At 48.2% G+C, this 24,396-nt stretch overlaps 2 protein-coding genes and 1 long non-coding RNA gene across 5 annotated transcripts; 1 reads left to right on the forward strand and 2 right to left on the reverse strand.

Annotated features, from left to right (window-relative positions):
* Positions 1-3,154: 3,154 nt before the first annotated feature.
* LOC1272266 (ethanolamine kinase) lies at positions 3,155-6,803 on the reverse strand. The gene is made up of 4 exons (XM_311150.6): positions 5,840-6,803; positions 4,382-4,812; positions 3,847-4,296; positions 3,155-3,783 (listed from the first exon to the last, which is right to left on the reverse strand). The coding sequence occupies exons 1-4, from the start codon at positions 5,993-5,995 to the stop codon at positions 3,708-3,710; spliced, it is 1,113 nt and encodes a 370-aa protein (XP_311150.6). The 5' UTR covers positions 5,996-6,803; the 3' UTR covers positions 3,155-3,707.
* Positions 6,782-7,775, forward strand: LOC133392834 (uncharacterized). The gene is made up of 2 exons (XR_009765829.1): positions 6,782-6,918; positions 7,086-7,775. It is a non-coding gene; the product is annotated as an uncharacterized LOC133392834 (long non-coding RNA).
* Positions 7,776-8,918: 1,143 nt separating this feature from the next.
* On the reverse strand, positions 8,919-18,484 carry LOC1272265 (branched-chain-amino-acid aminotransferase, cytosolic). Of its 3 annotated transcripts, none has more exons than XM_061654654.1 (8): positions 16,942-18,484; positions 16,056-16,209; positions 12,645-12,869; positions 11,935-12,144; positions 11,614-11,844; positions 11,209-11,512; positions 10,886-11,040; positions 8,919-10,795 (listed from the first exon to the last, which is right to left on the reverse strand). In XM_061654654.1, exons 2-8 carry the CDS (start codon positions 16,071-16,073, stop codon positions 10,607-10,609), a joined length of 1,332 nt encoding a protein of 443 aa, XP_061510638.1. In that variant the 5' UTR covers positions 16,074-16,209; positions 16,942-18,484; the 3' UTR covers positions 8,919-10,606. The 3 variants fall into 3 exon arrangements, with proteins under 3 accessions (XP_061510638.1, XP_311149.3, XP_061510647.1); XM_311149.6 differs by having other exon boundaries at positions 16,056-16,213; XM_061654663.1 differs by having other exon boundaries at positions 16,056-16,213; positions 16,311-18,484.
* Between the last annotated feature and the right edge of the window lie 5,912 nt (positions 18,485-24,396).

A 24,396-nucleotide genomic window follows, 5' to 3' on the forward strand; every position in this document is an offset into this window, starting at 1 on the left:
TTTTGATTAGAGCTCTGGATATCTCTTTTTCTTTATTGTTTTTGTTTTCATTCCTATTTTGACACCGCAAACTTTTTTTCTTCAAATTATTCTATTACATTACAATAATGCAAATGACTGAGTGATTTCAGGATAGCACAATACTTTTGCAGCTTTGATGCACAGCCAAATGTATGAAAAAAGGGTCAAAATACCCCTACAACACGATTTGTTTTGTTTGTTATCTTGCGTCTGTTGATGCAAATGTTGTTAACGGCCTGCTCTAACTTCTCGCAACTGTTATTTTGAACCAGTGATGACTGCGTGCGCATAGACGGTACGGGTGTGATCCCAACCGAATAACGAAGCGTACGTATAAAATGTGACAAATTATTTTTTTGGATGTAATTTACTTTCGTTGCCACACACACACATCACACAACTGAAAGGGAAGAGCTATTCAAGGTAAATATATGTAATAAAGACTATCACTGTTACATAATGCGGAAATCATAAACAATCACCTAGTGACATCTATTAGAGGTTCCAAATCAAGTATGCAGCCTTTGCTGCTATTTCGGAAATGTGTCATCTGACTAAAATGTTCGTAGCACGTGGCTGTTGGGATGTAGAGAGAAATGCTGGAAAATCTTTCAGGTATTTGCTGTTTGCCTCTTACCTGCAGCTCCCAATCTAGCCTATCATTCGTTTGACGTTTGTCTGGAGCTCCTATAAAACCCTGCCAGACTGCCACATTATCGGACACAGTGCATCCTGTAAAAACCGATGGGAACAGTTTTTCCATCTTCACGATTCGCAGGACCTCCACCTCTGCTCTCCAGAGTACTTCTCTGCTTATCAAGGGTACACACCCAGAAGTAGTGGGGGAAGGAAGCGATGTACCATAGTTGATCGACCAAATCGTTTTCGGTCACATATTGGACTGAGAAACGAGTCAACGTTAAAAAGTCACTGAATCGTGCACTATAAAGGTCAAAAGCGGTATACAGCAATTATCCGTAGTACGCGATACTCGATATACGCGAATTTGCAGTACGCGATTGATCTAAATTTGACAGCTCCATGTGTTTTTTTGCCAATATTTTAATACTTTGAAATATTTTATGCTCTTTTTGAATTTCCTTAATGTTCTTTTTGCATTTTGCTTTAAATTTGTGCAAAAGATACCTGTTTTACAACAAACAACTTTAATGCAAAACTCTGTGGCGATATTTTTCAACCGACGAACTGGTCGTGTAAACTATTTTTCCATACAAATCCGCTATACGCGAAAACTCGAGATACGCTATTGCTCTCGGTCCCGTACGATAGCGTATATCGGATAATGACTGTACTATTAAAAAGTTGTGCTGAATAAATATTCGGTCATTGGAAAAAAGCAGTCAAAATGACTCATTAGCACAAACAGTGAAATCTCTGTAATATGTAGTCTCTTCAAGATGACTTGTTCCTTTAAGATGAACATTTTGATAGTCTCGTCATATTCCAAACAATTTATGTCTCTTCATGATGAATCTCTCCCTAAGGCGAATATTCTCTATGTTGCATATGCGATTTGACAATCTACAATCTCTACAATCGATTTGACGATTTGTCAATCCACAATCCACATTTTTTTTAAAGGTGTCCACACAAATATTGGTACAAGAATGCCAGATTTTTACCATGGTTTCTTGGATGATGTTGCTATGATGTCAACACCTTCATTAGTTTCTTCATTAGATTAATCCTTATAGGGACTTCCTAGTCACTTTCGGATGTAAACATTGTAATTCACCGGGTGCAAGATGTTAATCCACATCAATCTGATATTTAATTTCCATCATAATAATTTTTAATTTCTTCAGCATGATTTTCAACACATCTCAAGTTAGATTGAGTTTGGGAGATGTTTGTTATGTATTGAAAACCATGTGTTAAAACTGAAATATCATTTTGATACAAATAAACCATTTGCCAGTTTTTGAAAAACATGTTGGATGCGGTGAATAATTATGAGCACATCCAAAAGTGAGTTGGAAAACCCTGTATTGATATTTCACTGTACTTTTTGGATAGTATTCGTCATTCTCGATCCTATGCACGAGGTGGGACCATGATCATCATCATCTAAAGCAATATAAAAATGATAGCAATCTCCATAGTCAACAACATCAAATTGAGTTCACAGAACTACACCATACAGCCATTTTTAATTAACGTTATTTATTGCTTCTTATGCACTTAGTAAAACAAAACAAAAAACAAAACAGAACAGAACGAAAACGAATGTACCGCTAGAACTAACAAGCACACGTCTGTCCTCACAATGTGCATTGTAGGCTTGGGCAATTCGGTTCATTTCCATGAACGTGAACGTACTAGTTCTTTCATTCAGATGAACTGAACGTGAATCGCGATTCATTCGTTCATTTCAGTTGAATAAAATGTGGTAAATTGTTTTATTGTATTGCAAATTGTAAATTGTTTTGCATCTTGAAAATTATTAGGCAGACCAGGAAGATCCTTATTACGATTGGTAGGACGTTCTTTTCATGAACGTACTGGTATTACGGTTCACATTCATATTTGTATGGCGGGAATGAACGACCTAGTGTACTAGGACGTTCTTTATTTCGACGGATAGGTCGTTCTTTTCGTGAATGTCCTGGTCATACGGTTCACGTTCATATTTGTATGGGGAAAATGAACGACCTGGTGTACTAGGACGTTCTTCATTTCGACGTGTAGGACGTTCATTACATGGTCCTGGTATTACGGTTCACGTTCATATTTGTATGACGGGAATGAACGACCTAGCGTACTAGGACGTTCTTTATTTCGACGGATAGGTCGTTCTTTTCGTGAACGTCCTGGTCATACGGTTCACGTTCATATTTGTATGGGGAAAATGAACGACCTGGCGTACTATAACGTCCGTTATTTTGGCGGCGTTATTTAGGACGTTATTTTGGTGACCAACTCAGTGCATTATGATTTTTAAAGAATCGATGAACGTTGATTAGATGAACGTAGATCGTTCGTTCTTTAGGATGAATTGAATGAATCGTACAGTTCTGGTACTTGAGACACAACTCTAGTGCATTGATCTGTTAGCCGGTGTGTTTTACTAATTTTATTTTAAATCTCTCTCTCTCTCTCTCTCTCTCTCTCACTCTCTCTCTCTCTCTCTCTCTCTCTCTCACTCTCTCTCTCTCTCTCTCTCTCTCTCTCTCTCTCTCTCTCTCTAATTTGGTTGATCCGCTTCGATAACATACGACGTGACACATTCGTGGCTGGGTATTGAGTAGGGATCTAATGAGTCTTTCGTTTGCTTTGCTTTTACCCCGATCACAACCGCATCCAGCCAGAACGGACAACGTATGTGCTGCGCAAACGAATTGCGTTTTTTTGATTGTTTGTAAATCTATAAAACTACTCAACGAGAGTCTTGAGGAACGATCGCGTGACGTGCAAAACATGCTGTACTTTGCAGAGGCAATGACAGAGAAGAATTAGTGAGGATTTTAAAAAGAGTTTAAAAAGGGAATGATTGCTTGTGGACGAAGCAGATTAGGGGTGGATTCTTCAAACACGCAAACACACGGAAGGCGATTTACGGACAGCCTGCTGTCTGTGATGTAGGTTACACTGGTTTGTCCAGGGCAGTGAAGTTGGCTCGAAACCGGGAATACAATTCCAATTCCCCCGTTATTGCTTCATGTTCTTTAGTCGTCGTCGCAACGCAGTGCTAGAAAATTGTCCTTCCGCTGGCGATACTCGAGAAAGCGCGTGGCACCGAATCTGCAACGAGTAATCCGATAAGTGAAGGTGTGTGTGTATGGTGGCGCGAATGGCGTAACTTACTGCACAAAGTCAAAGTCGATGGTGGAGTGTTCTGCCTGTATGAGTGCCCATATCGACCAGAGAAAATGGGACGCAAGCGCGTACTGGTTCACCTGCACGTACAGCCTCTGGACGGCCACGTCCGTCACCGGCGTACCCTTGCCGTACTCCTGCAGGTAGACGCGCAGCCAGCGGCGTTGAAATTCGGGCGTTGGGTACCGGCCGTAGTCGATCTCGTCGATACCGGCAAACTCGGTAAAGTGATTGCCGATGTCGAATGCCTGATGGTTTGGACCGGCGTACTCGTAGTCGATGAAGGTGACGCGCGCATTCCGCTCGTCGTAGATCACGTTCCCGAGCAGCAGATCGTTGTGACAGAAGACCACCGGACTGTCGGTAGCCAGCAGTCGGCCATACAGCTCCTCAAACTCTTTCCGCAGCTGTGCCACGCTCGGGAACACCTTCCACACGCTGGGAGAGAGAGAGAGAGGGTAAGAGAGGAAAAACGGGTGAGAATTGCGGGTCCAGGGGTACGCACGTACGTGCTCTTTTATACCGTTCGTCCTTGTGCGGGTCGGTGAAGCGGTCGGGCACGAGCCGCAGAAATTGATCCAGCTTGGCCGGCAGGTCGGGCTTTGGGTTCGTCGGACCGTCCGGCTGCACCCGGTGCATCTGGGCCATCCGGCGGGCAACGAGCGGCCAGACGGCATCATTCTGGCAGGTGTCCGGTGTGAGCGTCACGCCCGGAACGTACTGATAGGCGAGTCCGTTCGCAAAGGTGGCGTACAGGGCGGGCGCGTACCCATGCCGGTGCAGCAGCTGTATATTTTCCGTCTCCTTGCGCCGGTCAATCAGCAGGTCTGTTTTGTTGCCGTACACCCGTATCAGCACGACGTCCTCCGGCTCGGGCGTCTCGGCCGTGTCCGTACCTTCGCTCGGTTGCTTGAAACAGCCGACCAGCTTGTTAGTGATGCCGTCGGTGAAGAGCTAAAACAAATTGAGTGAGATAAATCGAGCAATTAGATTAGGGCGTTACGGTCTATGGGAATGGGTCCATGGTAACACAAATAAAATTGTTTCTTTTTTTTCAGTTTTTTTTCAATTCAAATGCTAGTGCCCCAGCAGGTGCGATGCGGCCAAAGCTTATCAGGATGATTTTCCACTTGAGCATATTAAGATTCATCATCACCATTGTTGTCATTATCAGAATCAAGGGGGGGCAGTGTTAGGTCCTAATACCCCCCCCCCCCCCTTCCCCCTTTCTCTTTCTTCCTCTCTTTAGCAGCATCCTTGCGCAACGCGGGACCTACTTCTTGAGCAATTCAACCGACCGCCAACCGCTCTGGCAGATAAGCTCGGTCACCATGGGGGGGGGGGGGGGGGGGGGGTGTCCACCGGCGAACAACAGCCACAGGGTAAATAGGAGGTAAACGTGTCGTGACGGCCGTAACAGATACGTCCGCGGCACAGTAACGACCGATAAGCTAATAACAATTTAATGACTCATTTCCAGTGCGCTCGACGTGCCGGATGAGGTAATACAGTCGGCAATGCGGTTCGCGGGTCTTGGCTTAATGCCGTAATGGCGCACAACGTGTACGTGCATTTCGAACTCGCACGGTTAGGTTGGGGTGCTAATGTTGGGGTGGGAAGCCCGCAACACCTAGCCTAAGGCTGCTCTCAAATCCTCTCAGACAATGTTTTTGTTGTCATGTTTGCAATGGAAATTGACACATCGAATTACAACCGCAGGGAAGGGCAAAGAATTCGCTATTGCTGCTGTTGAACATTTCGCAATCGCTCTGGAACGATCGGAAGTTTGGATGCCGATGCCCCAATCCGTTGCCCAACACGAGGAACACAGCCGCATGGGCCTTTCGTCAATCGAAGTTGATTTGACTTGACGTTCAAAATAACAAACTGTGGAACCTGTCCCAACTCCTTCGTCTCTCTCTCTCTCTCTCTCTCTCTTTCTCTCGCTCTCACTTTATCTCCTGGCGCTCTCAGTACTGACCTTAAATCGCACATTGTCCCGACACCAGTCAGGCCTGATAACCTTCAGTATCTCGGTGGCTCCTTCTACGACCGCCTGCTCGCTGACGACTAGCGACAGTTTTTGGACGGGTGGACCGCCACCGTTGGCGCTGCTTTCGCCGGTGATTCGTGACATTCGCTAAAACCTTTGCCGGAAGTCTCGTACCCGCGCTGGGCTCTCCTATTTCGCTCCTTCCTTTCCTCTCGGCAGGACTGTCTCCAGCACGGAGTTTGTTGTCCACAAATTCGCGCAGCTGCAACTCGCTCTTTGCTCAAAACCGCTCCCCAAGGGTTGGTTTTGGCACGCATCCAGCGTTTACACCCGGGTGAGTTGAGAACGGCAGTTGCTTGCAGAGAAAAATTGGAGCACCTTGCTCGGGCTGGTTGATTGAGTGGGTTGAGCAGCCGCGAACGTCCTTTAATTGCGAAAACATAAACACACACAGGTGCGCTCTTGCCCACACACACACACACGCACGCAAGCACACAATAAAAACACTCGTTTGACAGTCAAAACATCAAAACAAGCCCGGGAAATCAGGGTCTTAGTTTTTGCTCCTCCGCCTCTGATGTGCTGTTTGTGCGAAATTGATGTAATTTGTGCAATCTTTTTGGGGGGAGTTGTGCTGTCCCACAAAGAAACTCAGCCTTGGATTTTTTGTTACGGTTGATGTGTAAAAAGCGTGCAGTTCTTCGCCCCGGGTCGAGGAGTAGCAGCAGCAGCAGCAGCAGCAATCACAGTGTAGGGCGGCAGCACGTCGACTAAGCACGGCCGATCCGACCGCGAACAATATGCCAGTCGCACTCGAAGGCCTAACTCTCCCCCCCCCCCCCTCTTTCCCTCGCTTCCTGTCAGCTCCACCCTTCCTCTGCATACATACACACACACACACGCATGGTGTCACGGTGCGTGCGTGTGTGCGGCGTGTTGATTTGACTCCCTACTACTGCTGTTTCTATTGCTGCCGTTATACGTGTTTTTTTTTCAATCGCCTATCAAACACATCGGCTAACAGCACATCGCCCGGCCAGAACGAGATAGCAGATCGCACATGCACGGTACGTAGATGAAAAAGAAATATGTTGTGGGAACCGCTGGACCAACACTCTCACTCGCATTCTCTCTCTCTCTCTCTCTCTCTATCTCTCTCTATCTCTCTCTTTCTCTCTTGCTGTCTGGGCGAGATTCTGTGCATTTTACCTTGTTGGGGGTTTGTACGCTCCAGCCCAAGTACACCAATTGCTGCCACAGTGTTAGAATGGTATAAGAGTGTTTGGTGTGATTTTGTTACACAAATTATTATTCAACTCACATTGAGACATCTAGTGCGTTTCGTGGAACTGTCTTTCTTGGAACCCGTTGGAGCGTTTTTGGCACTTGCACAGTGGATGCGAAGCTATCCAACATGCTTTCTCGCTCTCATAGGTTTACTGGTCTGTTGGATAGAACGAGAAAGCATGTTGATTTTATGAGTTGAGTTGTGCCGCTTGTTCTTTGTGGTATCACTTTCCCTTTCGCACGGTGCGCCAACTCTTGGTTTGTGACCGGTAGCGAAAGAGAGAGAGAAAGAGAGAGAGAGAGAGAGAGAGAGAGAGAGAGAGAGAGAGAGAGAGAGCGTGCGATAGGGTTTACAATTGAGAAGAGATTAAGAAATGCGTACTGCCCTATCGCATTCTTCTGTCTCTCTTTGGCATGCGCTCTTTCTCTCAGCCAGATCATTAAGCTGGTGGTACACGGGCGCAAAGATGGACCCATGCGGTTATGTTGATAATGAAACATTTCCGGCAGTTTGCAGTGATTTACGAGAAAGACGGTGCAAAATGACATTCTCTTTATTCAATGTTCATACTTGATCGAAAATAATGACAAGCTAATAATGACAATAAAAAAAAACGAAATAAAAAATACAATAAAACAAGTTGAACATCTCAATTTATTTCCAGCTACAGTTTGGTTTTCGAAAATATATTGTTGTGCAGGATATAGGTATAGAGGTATAGAGAAATTTACAATTTTTTTAATTGAAATATCAACACCAATTAACGATACAACGATACGAGAACTATCATTTCTCTCTTCTGAAGCTGAATGGCATTGGTTTTATAAAAAAAGTATAAATTTGTGTTGCTACAGCAATCCATGGCTAAAACGGCATTGCTCTCTTTACCTAAAACGGTGCTAGAACTGGCGTCGATCAGAGTTCTAGAATCGCCGAGATGCTTCCTTCAAAAGAGCTCTAGCCTATGTTCCGTCTGTTCAAACAGCGATTACCACTGTATTAGTGAATATAATAAATTTATTGTCTTGTTGCTTAAATTATTGTCTTGTGTCTTCTAAAGCCATATATAGGCCCGATTGTCTTGGCAGGTGAGAAGTTCGCTCGTACGTTATCAGCACAACGAAGTACTCCTCTCCCGGCCCACGATACTAACAATTCAAAACACTGTCCGCGGGTAAGGCTGGGGCAAAGCCGTCCGCTTGGCTTGATAATGGAGGGCAAGAGCCCCAAAAGGAATGGTAATTTGGTTGCTGATGATCACAATCGTTTGATAGACAGGTTGCGAACAAACAGTGCACATTGTTGTGCTGTTGTCAGGGTCGTAATCTTACCTTATCTTGATGTTGCGATGCAAATGGGGATGATTTTTACATCATTTATCAGACGTCAAATACCCTTCAATTAGGGGGAAGGAAAATGATATGTAGCAGGATGCTGCCACGGGTTTTAAGTGTTTCCCGTGTAATTTGCTGTGGACAATGGCATGATGGATCACGACTACGGGAAGGGAGGAGGAGGACAAAGAGGACGTAACGCCATTCAGGATGAAGAAGAGGATGATTCAGGTTGATTTGAAAAAAAATCTCTTTTGCACACGAGTTGTCTGAACCGACCATCGATAGTCAACGTATTTCTCTTTGGCGCCATCTATTGGTACATCCAAGACACAAACCAACCGAACGGAGCTCTACGAGTACTAGGTCGCTGCAATGAGCTCATGTTTGGGATAATTGATCAAGCAGCGCTGTGTTCGGATATGGGACGGAGCATCTACCAGGATAAGGTATAACACATTCAATGATTTATTGTTTTCTGTTTTGCTTTGCTAACACAATTTCAGTAGCTTATGACACTTTCGATACTAAGGACACGCTAAACGCTAGAGTTCCTATGGAATAGGCTTATGCTTGCGATGGAGCCGCCAGTCGTCCATTCGTCCACACAATTGGTTTGAGGGTACGTATGGGTACTGGCCGTAGTAGGGAGAGAGCATTAACTTCTCTTCTCCTATAGGCGAGCCACTTACAGGACCGCGTACGTGGAAAGGTAGAACATAATACTCTCCTCCTTTCCAATCCGCAAGCTAGTGGCTACTTTTCGCTATATGTACAAAAGAGCCAATCTATTCAGGGGGAAATGCACTTTTTTCTTCCTTTGTACGACAAATTTCTTTTCTAAACAAGAAAAATAAAATATGTTTATTACTACGGCCTACACGCGTAGCCAAAACAGCTAAGCGAACAGAAAAAAAAACTTAAAATCTAAAGAAATACCTAAGAAAGGCCCTATCACAAGAGAAAACCAATATCCTGACAGACCCTAAGGAGCCGGGACACTTGGCGGTGGCTGAGTCTACTTAGAAACAGAAGCCGTACAGGGGATACTTCATTGGATGGACAGACAAAACGTTAACTTCCTCTCACTCTCTGTCGTTCTGCCATTCCAGAATGTGTTATTGCGAGTAGAGCAACCACACGACATTGTGGTGACGAATCAAACGCGCCGAGGAGAATCATCCGCGTGCCAGTATACGTTTGCTTTGTCATACATCATCTGATTCGAACGTGTCTAGCTCCTCGAGGCCGTCTAGCCGCTGTTTGCAGGAATGCTTTTTGTTTTTTTTTTTTCGTTTTATCGATGCATGCGCACGCACTACGATTTATAAATACACAAGAAATGGAGGCAAACCCTATCTTACAGTACTAGTAAATGCACGATTCCGGCAGGAAAGGTTAAAGGAGTGCAGGTGTGCTCCCGCGACCTTTTCCGCATCCGTTCGATGGCAACAATGGAAAGTGGGCGATCCGTTCATTCGCATACAAAAGGGCATACAACTGCTAAAAAACTTCGAACCTATAAACGGAATGGCCTGCTGGCACAACACGGCTCTCGGAAGAGAGTCGGTAGTACGCCTTGGGTGTACACCTTTGAGCGCTTACTTAACCGTCTAGCCTAGGCAACTATTGTGTACTCGTACCCTATCCTAGCGAAACAGGAATGAGCTCTCTCGTTCTCTCGCTTTCTCACAAACACGACTCTATCACAAGTAATTTTGGAGTTGGAAAGTCAGGGCATGTAACCGGGCCGGGAGATGCGGATGCGAAAGGATAGGGTGTCGGATGCAGAAGAAGAACACTTGAACCGGATGAAGATCATTAGACATTGGTGGTTACAACAGGGCAAAGGAAGGCGCTAATTTTTGTGTGTCCGCTAAACGTATCTGAGAGCGAGGTACCGAGAGAGACGCAATGACTTACTGTACTAAGAAACAATATATAGTATATACAGAGAGGATAGTAGGAGTGTAGCTGGCCGTAGCTGCAGGACTTCCAAAACCTGTAAGAGGGGAGGGGGGGAGGGGTAGTTTTGGAATTGGGAAGGACAGCGTAGGGTTGCTGCTGAACCTACTGGATGGTCCTGCTTGTCGCGGGGAGGATCATTAAACGTGACACCCACGCTAACTCACTTCAGTCTATGACGTAGGCCCACGGATGATCCAGCTTACCGTACTGAATGTCGGTAAGTGTGTTGTACAACCGCCGATACAGCGGGTTGTCGTGGCTTTCCGTTGGCACGTGGATCTCCTCACCCATGTACGAGATGTGCTCGATCGGGCTGATGACGGCTGCCGTACCTGCGCCGAACAGTTCCAGTAGCTGTTTGGAAAGAGAGAGAGAGAGAGACATGAAAGGATGTCAGAATGGCGATGGTCAGCAGATGCTGACTGGTTCCGAATGCACACTTACCCGTCCCTGCTTGGACAGCTTCTTGATCTCGGGCATGGTGAATTTTTGCTCGCGGACGGAAAATTCACCCCACTGGTGGCACAGGCGGATGATCGAGTCGCGCGTGATGCCGGGCAGGATGAGACCGTTCAGCGGAGGTGTTAGCAGCTCGCGCTCTGTAGGTGTGCAATAGAAAGAGCGAGAGAGAGCGAGAAAGAGAGAGAGAGAGAGAGAGAGAGAGAGAGAGAGAGAGAGAGAGAGAGAAAGAGAGATAAAGTTGTTATATTGATTAGGGACTCTTGAAAGAAAAGGGATTTTTGGGGTAAACAAGCCCGCCCGCGTACCTCCGTTCTCCTTCATGTACAGCATGAAGATATTCATGACGCCGACCTCTGTCAGCTGATGGTCATCGCCGTACAGCCACAGCACCTGGTGGCAACCGTGCCGCAGAGCCTCCTGCTGCACGTGGATCGTCGGTCCGTAGTTGGAGCCGACCTTCCGGTCACCGACACCACCCGGCCATGCCCGCGTGTACTTCGGTTCGGCGTACAGCTTCAACCCCTTAGCGCCCGGCTTGAAGTACGGTCCGACGGGCGACAGGATCGTGTAGAGCAGGGCAGAATCGGAAGAAGCAACACCTAGCGTTGGCTGTTGGGTGGTGGAAGGGATCACATAGAAGAAAGCCAATTAACAACAATTATCAGCATGAAACCTGCGTGGAAATGCAAACTGCCGCCCCACTGACTTACCTCAATGCCGATCAGGGTCGGGCGGATGTACAGACTGGCCGATTCGGTGTGCGGTACCCATTCGGAATCGATCATGACCAGCCGGGCCATCGCCTTGATCAGCTCCTCGCCCTCGAACGTGGGCAGACCGGACCGGTAGGCGGTAACGTTCATGCGCGCCATGTTCATCTCCGGTCGGAACAAGCGAATCTTGCCATCGTAGCCACGGTATGCTTTCATGCCTTCAAACAGCTGCAGGGGAAGGGGAGAGCGCAAACAAGACAAGAAGGTTAGTTTTTCTGGCAAAAGAGTTTACGATCTCTGTGCCGTCCTGGAGCTTACCTCGATCGCGTAGTGGAACACCTTTGCCGCTGGGTGCAGGTTAAGGTTTTCCATCGGCGTAATTTCCGGCTTCTGCCAGCCGCCGAGCCGGCGGTGGTACGGCACCTTCAGCATGTGGTCGGTAAAGTACTTGCCGAACGCTAGGTCGTCCACGTCCGGCTTCGGGTTGAGCTGGTGCGGTGCCGCCAGGCGAACGCTGAGATCGGAATACTGCCAAAAAGAAAAAAAAAAGAAAAACCCGGAATCAGTTGAAAATTAAAAAAAAAGTTGAGGTGACAAATTGAGAGACAACTGAGAATATCTTCGGTCTGCGCAACGGAGCATTTCGCAATCAAAATACAAAGGTAGCGCCAGGTATGCTAATCGTTAAACCTAGGCGCTTCCAGTTTCGCAATGTAGGCCCGCCCGATCGGGATGGATACCCCTTTTAATTCCATCCACCGCGCACAAGAGCTCCCCGAGGGTCAAGTTCACCGGCGTGTGTGTGAAGGGGGTTCGATCGAGCCAGCGCGCACGGCGGCGTGCGATCCGATTTGCATTCGCGCGACGCCACGGCCCGACTGGCACGGAATTTCATTGACCCCTCTACTCTCCGGGGATATTGGTCCGGTTTCTTTTTTTGTCCTGTTGCGTTGTTCTACGCCTCTACGACGCCATCAAACATGTACGGCCGCCAACCGGCCGCCGTCGCCATTCCGCTCTGGCCGTACCTTGAACTGTTCTCCCACGTCGGCCGCATGTTCGATCGTCATCGGGAACGGTGCCGCTAGCGGCGGCACCTCGGCAATCTTGGGGAAGTTATCGTCCTCCTCCACCCGCAGCTGGGCTTGTTGCTGCGTGCCGCCGTGCCCGCTGCATGCACGCACCGGTCCACCCTGCACCAGCAGCTGCTGGATCAGCTTGTGCTGATTCTGGAACACGTAGCGTACGAGGTTCTGTTTGCGGGGAAAGAAATTGAAAAGTAGCTGTTAGGAAAGGGCTGAAGAATAATTAAAACACAGACGAAAGAAAAAACGGGAAATGTGGCAAAAAGTTTGAAAAAGAAAAACAGTACATCACGTTTCCCCTCATTTCCCCCATAACCCGCCCCCCCCCACCCCCTTCCCTCTTTTTTCACTCTCGTTCCTCCTCTTTTGCTATCGGCGCGTGTTTGTTGACGCGACTTCGACTGCGGCATCTTCGTCCTACCGTGTGTAAAGGTGACGCTATCACCATCACCTGATTGCATGGTTTTCCCATTTCACCACTCCCCATCCCTCCTGAATACCTTGATAAGGTTGGGCAGCTTTGAGAAAGCGCCTCCAACAGTCGCCCCAATAGCTCGTTTTGATAATAATAACAGCTACACAGTGCCTTCTGCTGTAAATGCTGCTAATCCCTGGATTGTTTCGTTCACGCCAGCCTTATCCAGCCAAAAATGTGTTTCTTTTTTATTCTTTTGTAGGTTTCGCGAGATTTATGACGAGGGCAAGAAGGTTCGGCGGCAAGTAAGCAAGTAAGCTCGTTCGCGTCTCCCCACCACACCTTTTGTGAGGCGTCCGCTCCCGCAGCAGCAGGAGCAGCACTTGCGCAAACAGAAGACGCGCACGCGGATGAAGCGTCGCTCTCCTTTTCTTTGTGCGGCCCCTGGGTGCGCCACATTTTCGGCACACTCGTGGGTTACTGCGTACATTCCTGCTCGCTTGATTAATTTTGCCGTGGGCACGTTAGAAAAGAAAAGAAAGAGCACCGCCGAGCGTTGAAGAACTTTACAAAAAAAAAAACAAAAATTTGTACTGCAAAACCGGAGGCCCTATCAGCAGAAGATAAGGTGAGGCATGGCGGCCTGTGGCATTATGCCTTATCAATCGAGCATTATTATTTTGCCACGATTGCACGAAACCGTGTTTACCTTGCCGCGATGCGCTATAATCATTTGTTGTACATACATTCCGCATGTTCGTAAGGGCGGGTTGGCGGGCGACCCACGGCCCCGACTGTGTTTTTCCTTGCCCTGCGGGGTTTGTTGTTAGCGCACCGCCGCACCAGCCAGAGCCTCAAGCGCAGATACGGATCTCGGGGGCACACGGTTGGTAGTTGGCACCCCGCCCCTCGGGCCAAACGGGCCAGGATCTTCGGCCGTCTTCCGCAGGAGGCGTGTGCGTGCGCGTCAACTGCAGCGATTCGTTCGCGCGCTCTCCGATCCGGTTGCCAAGGGGATCCCGGGGCGTGATAATGGAGCATGATGAAATCGCAAACGGACGTTTGATGGAATAAAGCAACAGAAAACAACAACAAAAATAACACGCATACACACACACACATACACTGGAAATATGTCGACGTCATTTAGGTGGAGCGATAAGGGAACGAGCGCACCATTACCATTTTGAGGAAGGGGGGGGGGGGGGTTGCAGGATCGCTACCCCGGATCGGCAGAGGAGAATGTGGAAGGGGGGCTGCTGTTGATGACTTGGTGACGTCACAGCAACCCGCACCGGAGTGGAAAGGGGCCCTGTGCGGGAAGATGCCAGCCATATCCTGTGCGGGAAGATGTCTTGCATCGCAGGGCTGAGCCATCGCGTCCATTCGCCCAAGGTCGGCGGCAGGTCGGCGAAAGATAAGAAAGGCGAAATCTGGCGAGCCCTCAACAAAGAGTCGGCCTTTCGAACGGCATTTGCATCGGCAGGCTGGCCTCAATAGGATGCCGCACGTTCTGGCCTGGTTTGTGCGCGAGGTTGATTGATGCGTAGCCCATGTGTGCGCACGCGCTTGCAGAGACAGGCCTCCAGGGGAGTTGCCGTTGATCTGCCGTTGGTTGATTGTTGACACGGTGGCGTCTTCGTGCCTACCATCCATCTCCAGTGCGAGCGTAATTTCACACACTTGTAGCCAAAAGCTCGGTGGAGCAAGCAGTAATAGCCCGTGGACATGGTACCTTGATCACGAAAGCACCCTATCCTTCCAATAACGGCCACAACGCAGCGAATGGTCGCGAATTAAATTGCCGTCTACCACACCCAGCAGAGACCGTGGCGAAGCGAGGCCCTTCGTGTCGCACCAATGCTCGTGGGAGAGGAAGTTGACCATGCTACATGACTGGGCGCTCTGCATTCTGGGAGCAGCACGAGAGCCCAAGAACTCTCGCCAAATAGTAGTAGTAGTAGATAGTACGCCAAATAGTAGCCAATACAAGCTCGAGCATGTGCTCCGAAGCGGTTCCAACGCCCAAGCAATAGATCGTCATCGCCATCACTGTCGCCCTTGGCACAGGCCTGTCAATTATGCAAAAACCTACGTTGATCACGCGCCGTTCTAAGCAGCAGCACCCGCGGCAGCCCCCATTTCCCGTCCCCTGTGCGGCCTTCTCAACGTGCGATGAACTCTTCCTGGTATGTTTGCCGTAGCGGCGGCTGACGCAAGATCGCTCCTTTCCTGGTTCTCGGAGATGGGGCCGTGTCCTTCGGCAGGGAGGCATAACGTGTTCGAAGGACTACCGGGTGGTCGCAGCAGAAAGGGAGAAGCTGTTTTCCGCCTGCGAATGGGTGTGGAGAATAATCCGGTTTCCAGGGCAGCGGGATTCTATGAACCTACCCTTCCCCTTCCCGTACAAGACGTCGATCAAGAGCAACACCTCTTGCCGGGTGTTCTGCGCTTACCACCCCCCCCCCCCATCCTTCGACACGGAAGCGACCTACACGCAAATAATGAAAACCTGTCCGAACGGGAGGTCGAGCCCCCGCCAAACGGACAGCCACGGGAGCGGGGGATGTTGCAAGCAGAGCAGAGACCGCGACTCTACATCATGTGTGTGTGTGTGTGTGAGTGTGTGACGTTGTACACCCAAAAGCAAGGCGAAAGCAGCATTTTCGCCGCTACAACTTTTGGGACCCGCAGCATTGTCGTCCAGAAATTTCGACACTCGCTGTTACTTTATGGCTCTCTCGTTGCGCGCCACGCACACGATCGTTCTAGAATATCCACGCGGCAAACAACGCGTTGCGATTGTATAAACAGATGAGTTGGGTGAGCCACACGGTACCCCGCTTACCGCAATTACACTCTCGCCTGCACACACTTGTGGACACTTTACATGACACGGAGAAGCGGAACTAAAGTTATATTGCTACTAAACTGCTCACCTTGCTTCGCAGGACCATCTTGATGCGCTCTGTGTTTTGGGGTGTGAGGGTGGAGTTGTCTACCGTTTAGGATGGCACGCACCGCCTTCGATGTTTCCTTTCAGCGGGATATGAGGGTGCGATTGATGCTTCACTGTAGGCGTCGGGCTGTTACCTAGCTGGAACGGGTTGAGATGATGATGAGATGGTTCAAAATAGGACTCACTTAATAAACAAACACACACACAACAGATACACATTTAAAAACACACATACACACTATCGCACATGCACAATATAAACGGAGGAGTAGCACAGAGAAAAAAGCAAGCACTTTGTTTCACCGAATTCGAAAGTACCGATCGAGCACGTACTACTATTACTATTTACTGACAAATTTCGCTCTACTAAGGAGCGTCCTACTGGCTTTTAGCTGCGACAGTGACAGGAGGAGATAACTATTCACTGGACTGGAATGGTCTAGAAATACACTTTCCCTTTCCACTGTGCAATGATGGGTTATCCAGCATTACTGACAAACAGCCGGTTGATAGAAAGGGAGCGATCGCAATACTTGTGAAGATGTCGCATTTGACAGCTGTACTGTACACTAGCAAAACAAATGCAGGCCGGAATGCGTGTGAAAAAGGAAAGTGAGTGAAAAAAAAAAACAATACAAAAAACACACACCACACTAAGCGAGCAGCTCAGCTGTAATATCACAGCTCCATGCTGAGTTTCGGTGTATCTGTACTAGTTCCTTACACTAAAGCTACTTAACGTATCGCTACTATGGATGTGCTACTGAGTAAACTAAAGCTTGACAAGGATGTGTATGTCAGTACTTTCAGAACGGGGTAAAAGGTACAAATCGGATAATGATGACGCCCAGCGTAATCCTGCGTACCTTTGCCTTTTTTGCTAGTAATATCGTTCTCTCTGTCTTGTTTTTTTTGTTTTGTTTTACACAACGATGAGTGATTGCTTGCAAAAACCAAAAAAAAGTGAAATCTTTCTTTTCGCGTGTTAGGACACTCGTGCTCGCTGCAGTTCTGGCGCGTTCTGTTGTTTGTTGTTTGCTTCGTTTTGCTGATCTCGAGCGAGGAGAAGGCCAAGGCGGGCTTGAGCTTGTGTTCACTCCTGAAGAAGCTATTCGACACTGGCGGGCCTTCGTGCTTGCCGCGGGAATAAAAAGTGTCCGGCTTCGCGGGTTTGCCCACCCTCCCGTCCGCCGCTCGCCGTCCCGTCGGGTGATCTCCTCTCGCGTCTGGCCTGCGAGCCCTTCCCCACCGCCGGCCCTGTTCCATGTATGTGTGTGCGCGTACGTTAGTGGCGGCAACAGGCGAGCGGTAATCGCGTGGCGAGCTTCACGACGACCACGACCATCACCACCACCACTAGCATGCATAAGTGCGCTGTATAAAACTAATTTGGAGGCAGGGAGTGGGGTGGGGATGCGAGTGAGAGTGAGCTGAAGGGCCTACCCTTATAGATGCCGGCAGCAAGTGTGTTCTGCACCATGATCGAACGATCGATTGTCGCGGCTGATAGTGGTGGCGGCTGGCTCGGCTACTGCGGGTAAGGACCGAAGGGAGCAGGGGGTTGTAATTAATATTTCGTACGTCGATAAAGCGAAGTTCAACAACAAAAAGTGCACACTGTCAGCCAAGCACGGCAGCCAGATAAGGGCGGGTGGCGAATTTTGCTGGAGCTTGCAACTTTTTGGCAGCGCGCTGTGCGCCTCAGTGTGCGTGTTTCGTATGGCCACATTTTGTGGGTGCGTAAGCAGGATGGGTTGTTCTTGTGAGGGACGTATATTCGGAGTTAATTTTGCGACGCACCCGAACGCCGCCGAACGAGCGCGCGCGCCGAAGCCGAAACCGCGCGTCCCGCCCGCGGTGCGTCCACGTTGCGTAGAGGCGGTGAGAGCGCGCGCGCGCGTGTGCGTGAGCACGGCGAGGCGCGATTGGTGTTTTCGGCAAATCTTTTAGCAACAGCAGAGGCAGCAGCAGCAGCAAGAAGAAACGGCAAGCGATACCCTCCAAAAACCTACGATCTGCTGCCGCGCAAGCAAATACAACACACACAAACATGCGGTGGGGCAAATTTGGGGGTTTGGGATCGCCTGATAACACACCCCGCGCGTCCCTGGAAACGACCGCCCTAGCACATGGTAGGATTTGATGTGTATGTGTGTTTGCTTTTTTTTCTTCTTCTAATTGGTGCTGTAAGATATTGTTCGTGTTGCTGTTGTTGTTGTTGTTTGTTTGTTGCCAGTTTGGCGTTGCGGTGGAATCAAATTTTAAGGTGACGTACGTACATGCGTTCATGCCTGTGTGTGGCATTTCATTCTTTCAACATTGCTGACGCGCGTATAGGAACGGTCGGAAGATGATTGTGCAAAAAAAAAAATTAATAAATAAAACACTCATAACTGTGGCAGATCTTAAGGCAACCTCCCGTTTGGCGCATTATAGATGATTACCGAACCCTAACCATTTTGTGAACAAAGACAATGTGAGGCGCACCGGAAACCGGATCTGGAGCGCAACCCATGGGACAGGAATATCTTGGCGCAAACCTCTAATCATCATCAGGGACCGCATGACGTGACGTTTGCCACGACGACACAAGACCACAGCGTTACATTTGGTAAAGGACGTCCGAGCATCGCGCCACACCACAACAACAACAACAACAACAACAACTACGAACCTGACCCCGTAAACAACCGGGTACACTACATTGTTGCGGCGACAAGTGGGATAAATTGAGTTGTTGATCGCGCTGGTTCAGATTCGCGTGGTCAAATGCCCCACACCCCACACCCGCCCATGCAAAGGGTGGTGGGAGGCGATCGCCAGCAAACGAGCAGGCCCTTTCTCTAATTAGACCCGTCACACTGCAGCAACGTACGTGGTGCCAACGTGGCTCACCGTTACTAAGCACCGTGTGTCTTTGCCGAGGGGGTTGGATTGAGCGGAGGTGTTTGTTTAGCGTTGCACGTTGCCTTCGCTGCAAATTTCCTGCAAATTCTGTTCAAGTTGTGCCCTAAATTAAGCCCATTTTTGTTTTGTTTTCGCGCTTTTAATGCGGTTTGTTTGGGGCTATTTTTATTGTACGCTACCGTTTCACGATTGATCGCTAACTGGACCGTTTGTCTGCGAATGTTTATTTTAACGCCTGAATGCCAGCGAGTTGGCAAATTTGTTTCGCCAACACGGGTGTTTCGCCGGCCCGCCAGCGAAAAACCTTTATGCTGATCTGACATTAAGTGACAGTTCCTAATTCGCTTCACAATCGGGTGCAAATTGGTACGAAAATTCGAGGGTGTGTCTATGCGGTCGTAACAGCGTGGGCAAACAGCTTGCATTTAGCATACCAACATCATGGTTTGTGAGGTAGGAAGAGGTCTCTTGTGGTGATTGATAATACTTTGCAAATAACAATCAAAAACAATCCAGATTACACATTTGTGGTTTGTTTGGGAGGGGGTGGGGTTTTTGATATTGCCAAAAGTTTAGACATACCTTAGATACCTTAGCAAGATCTTAATGATCTTAACAAGCACCTCTAGCGACACACTATCCAGTGTCTCGGAACAGTCCGGGCGTGGGGCACAGCAATTGTACCCAATCGATTGCAAAAACACTGTTGACAGGTACACGCGCGAGCTCGCGCACCCCAGCGTAAACAATGGTTTGGGCTGCATCAAAACAGGCAGGCGAAAAATACCGCGCAGTAACGCTCCACAGGCGTTACGCAGCACATACCGCGTGGTAAACCCGTGATGACGCTGCACTGCAGACAACGCCACCGACCACGAGCGTCGCTGCATCGCCTCTTCAATAACTGACGCAATTAATCAAGCAATGTTAGCAGAGTTGTTTTTTTTTGTTGCTTGGACTGCTTGCTACTTCCAACCTTTCAACTACTATAATGGGATGATCATCATGTTTGTGCCGGAACACTACACACACGTTCCTACTGCTAATCTCAATTCCTTGGTATGCCTCGCTGAGGACTTTCGTGCGAGAATTGAGGTCCAGCTGCCGATTGATAGTGCGTGATAGACGCGTTGGTGCTCTGATGCAGCTCGATACTTTCAGCAATTCAGGGACAATTGCGTCCATTGGAGCGGTGCGCATTATTGCGTTACCTTGCATGCAATTTTGCAAACGTTTACCCTTTTTCTTCGGCAGAAGATGGGCAATTCTAGCCCAATTTCCTGGCTCACGCAAACGCATCTGGCGTGCGCATTGGGTAGGTTGCACAATAAACCGCCTTAATGCAAATGGCATTGAACGCTAGTTCCCGCGTGGTCGTACTTTTCGCAACAACTAGCGAAACCAGCGCATAAACAAGGTGACGTTGACGGCATCCCTTCCGCGCCGAGATGACGCACGATGGGGTGCCCGCATGAGAGACGAAGAAGCTAAACAACCGGGCTGGAAAAGGCAGTAACAAACATAGACGCACACATACACAGTGGATTGATTTACAAACAAACAAATTCTACGCCAAGCGACATCAGCTGCTGCCGATTTCTGACAAATCCTGGATTTGCTTGCCCAGGACGAACCGAATCACGAAAGGTCGCATCGGAGAGCGTGACCTCCGTACACGCCTACAGACATGTAAGCCATCCTGGTTTCCTGGTTTCCTGAGTTTCTGTTTCTTACCACCTGCTCTAAGTTACTTTAGTTCGTTGTTGCCTTGAATACCGGTATAGCTGCAAAATGCACAAACAAACAAACCTGCTAGGGAGAATCGAATCGGTTCGGATCAGATTGCACCACACGTTTCGGTTCCGCGTGCATTCACTGATGCCTGCCACTTCTCTTTGCCGTCTGACGTCCGCAGGGAGACGGCTAGTCGTTACCGAGCAGATCGCGGAGCCGCGTTGCGGTTGACGGGAAAGGCCAACACCTCCGATCGCACATTAATATCAGCGGGCATCTCTCGTCCGTATCACTTCCTTCCTTATTGCCAAGTGGGGACGTCGACCACGGCAAGATGTGTGTTGCTAAAACAGAGCACCAGCAAGATGGTGCTGGACTGCAACATCTTGGACCGCACCACAAATTGGGTGTTTTGTCAAGGTCCCAGTGGTGCAAGTTGAGCCGAGGTATTGATGCAACGCTATTAGGTTGCTAATACCTTGCTTAAAGCAAATCTCGATTGGTAAAAATCCTGATGTTGGATGGGGGCGTTTTTGGACACATCTTTATTATCTCCAGATGGATGTCCAGTTTGACGACTACATTTTTTCAGATTTTCAGCCTGAAGGGCTGACATTTTTCAGGGGCTCAGAATTTCAGCCTGAAAAATGTGTAAATAAACGTCGATTGATGAGAGGCTTGTTCAGGTGAGCTAATGGAAGGATTGATTTGATAAGCTGAAGCATAAATATTGTGTCAAGAAAGGTAAAACATTGTTCGGATCGATATTTTAAAATTAATTATAAGTACTAAACCCCATTCTATACATCATCTTTGCTTGTACACAAATTGCTAAATCCAATATGGCGGAACGTAGTAGTCAAATGGATACAGCCGGGGTGATAAATATTGATCCAGTGATAGGTTGAAATTTCAGCTTGTTGGCTAGAAATAGAAGTAGTTAGTATTGCACCATTCCTACAATACTTTTCCTCCTGGTAGAATTCAATGTTTGTCCAACTTTGACCTTCATGAAAAGGTACCAGACAATATCATATTAGAGACGACGAGGATTTTAAATTGAGTTCTTGAAATGAAAGCAAGAAGAGCATTAGCCAAAGCCAACCGCCAAAACTATCAGGAAATAGAGCTTTATCACGATCAAACTATTCCTCTGTACCTTTCCGATAACATTACAATGTTTTAAAGTCCCAGCCATGCTTCAAGATTACCTCGTGTCCGAGAAGTTATTGTTTTAGAAATATCTTTAGATCATCCAGACAGTTGTCTAGCGCTATAATTGACCCTCCAGGCTATTCAAAAAAAGCTATGGTCATCGACACTGGAAACCTGTTCATCGTCCAGCGATTAATTGTAGTAAAACTCAACAATCCGCACATTAGCTAGTCCTCTCGATAGCGAACCCTGGCTGCTGCTGGGGATTGCTTTAGTGTTCCTTCCCGCACATACCCACTGCCCAAGAGCAGGATCCTGAAGAGCATGAGCTGCATTTCGATAAGGGTGGTGGGCTGGTCGCTGTTAAAAAACACCAAACATGGTAATCGCAGAAAAAACAAGAAGAGAAAACAAGTCAAAATTTAGCCCCGCCAAAATGTTCGTGAAGGGGCCCGTCTCTGTTTCCACACTGTCTCTGCGAGTGTGTATGTGTGTGTTGACGAACTTAATCGAGCAACCAGCACTGTTGCTGCTACTGCTACTATCTACTTGCGATCCGCCAAAAACCGGCTAACGGCAAACGAATTTGTATGTGTGTGTGACGGCGAGTGAAGGAGACGTCTGCAAAATTCGCCACTCACCAAAAACCCCGAATTTTATTCCTCCCTCTTCCTCAGGACTTCCTGCACCTTACCACTTCCATCTTGTCTAGCGCTCTTTTCCTGTCGTTCGCCTTCAAAGCTCCCCTCGAAATCTTCTCTCTGTCTCTCCGCTCCTCCGCAAGCTTATATAATTTCGGGTGTGCGTCGAAATTGCGTCTTACTTTTTATTGGACGGTTGCACGCACGGGACGAGATGTGAGGCAAGAGGGAACTGATGGATAAAGAGGAGGAGGACTACACGATTTCCAAAAAAAAGTATCTCCAAAAGACACCTCATCATCATGATAATAGGGAAGGGAAGGGGGATGCTTTGGAGCCGTTCTTCCTCGTTCTTCGAAGTTTGCGCTGACTTCTTCTTTTGCGTACGCGCGGTTGAGCTCGTTCGTTTGTTTCTTGCACGACCACGCGTAACTGGTTTCGGTTGAGACCGACAGAGGGCGTATATTTTGTGATGAATTGATTAATTCTTATGCTGTATTCTGTTGATAACTTCTACTTTTCTTCTACGTGCTTTACTTATATCAGAGAACTAACAAACTGCTCTCATAGTCAAAGCTCCCCATTTCGTTGGGTACTATTTCACCAACGCGCAAATTCGAGCCTCATGGCCTCATTGATGTTTGCGCTTCCATTAGCTTGCGTTCTTTGGCCATTTCATTGTTTGCCTTTAGCTCTCCTAAACAATATAGTTTGTCAATGTTCGGATCATTTCAAGGTAAGCGATTGAACATGCCCCAGCGTGTGCTATTTTTTCGACTTTTCCTCATACCTCATTCCTCCTTCACCTCTTCATTTAATTCCAACAGAACACAACGTGGCACAAAACGACAGTTAACGGTGATCACGTGGCTCACCGCGGCCCAATGGCACTGCCGATGGAGGCGCACGGTAGCCATGTGGCTGGATGCGTTTTTTTAAGTTTTTACATAAAAAATCAATCATCAATATAGCAGTACGATAAAATGTTTTATCGAGTCTCGAGCTGACGAGGCAGGCAGATGACATGGATAAATGATAACAGATATGGCGCAGACAGTTGTTCGTGTATGCGTGTGTGTGTGTGTGTTTGTGTCGGGTGGCGCGAACGGTTTTTTCCAAAGGGGGAGAGTTTGGCGAACGAGAGTTTGCGACTGGTGTGTGACGTAAAGTAAACGCAGCGCAAACGAGCCAACACGCAGACACGCGGTGACACCGATAGAGGAACCGGTTTCGGTCGAGCCCAAAACACGTCCACCAATCATGGTGCGCTGTTGTACACCCGCGGTTCTCCACGTCCTCACCAACCTCTTGCATGTAACCCCTTTTGGACCCGACCGGTTTGCCATTTCTTGCTGGAGATGCTGGAGAAGACCTTCGAAATAACGCTTCCCTTCGCTGCCCCTGCTTCCATGCCTTCTTTGCTATAGTTCTTGGAAAGGGAGTTCTTCGTCAGAAAAAACGAACTCTCCAAAACGAACAAGTCAACACGCAATCACACATACACACAAACTGCGAGTAAACAAGCTGCTCTTTCTAGAGTAGTATCATTAGCTGGCTGTTCCTCTCACGCACAGCGCGTCACTCGCATGCACACATGCAAAGGGATGTCAATTGGCAGAGGGCTCGACTCAGGGCTCGGCCAATCAAGCGCGCCAAGAACCAATGCAACGTGTTGGCGCAGGTAGTGGCAGGGAGCAGTCACCTAACCTCGTTTCTGTTTTCGCGATCGCGCGAATCGATTCTATTATCGAGCAAAAAAGGGCATCCGCTCACCTCCATTTGCACCCCGACACCAGCTCAGTCAAGTGCAGCTGCTTCCCTCGGCCCGGCTGCGGGAGATCACTTTGATTGAGCGTAATTGTGGTCGATCGCCGTTGAGCGAGC

This window comes from Anopheles gambiae, chromosome X, assembly GCF_943734735.2.
Source record: "Anopheles gambiae chromosome X, idAnoGambNW_F1_1, whole genome shotgun sequence".
NCBI classification, from domain to species: domain Eukaryota; kingdom Metazoa; phylum Arthropoda; class Insecta; order Diptera; family Culicidae; genus Anopheles; species Anopheles gambiae.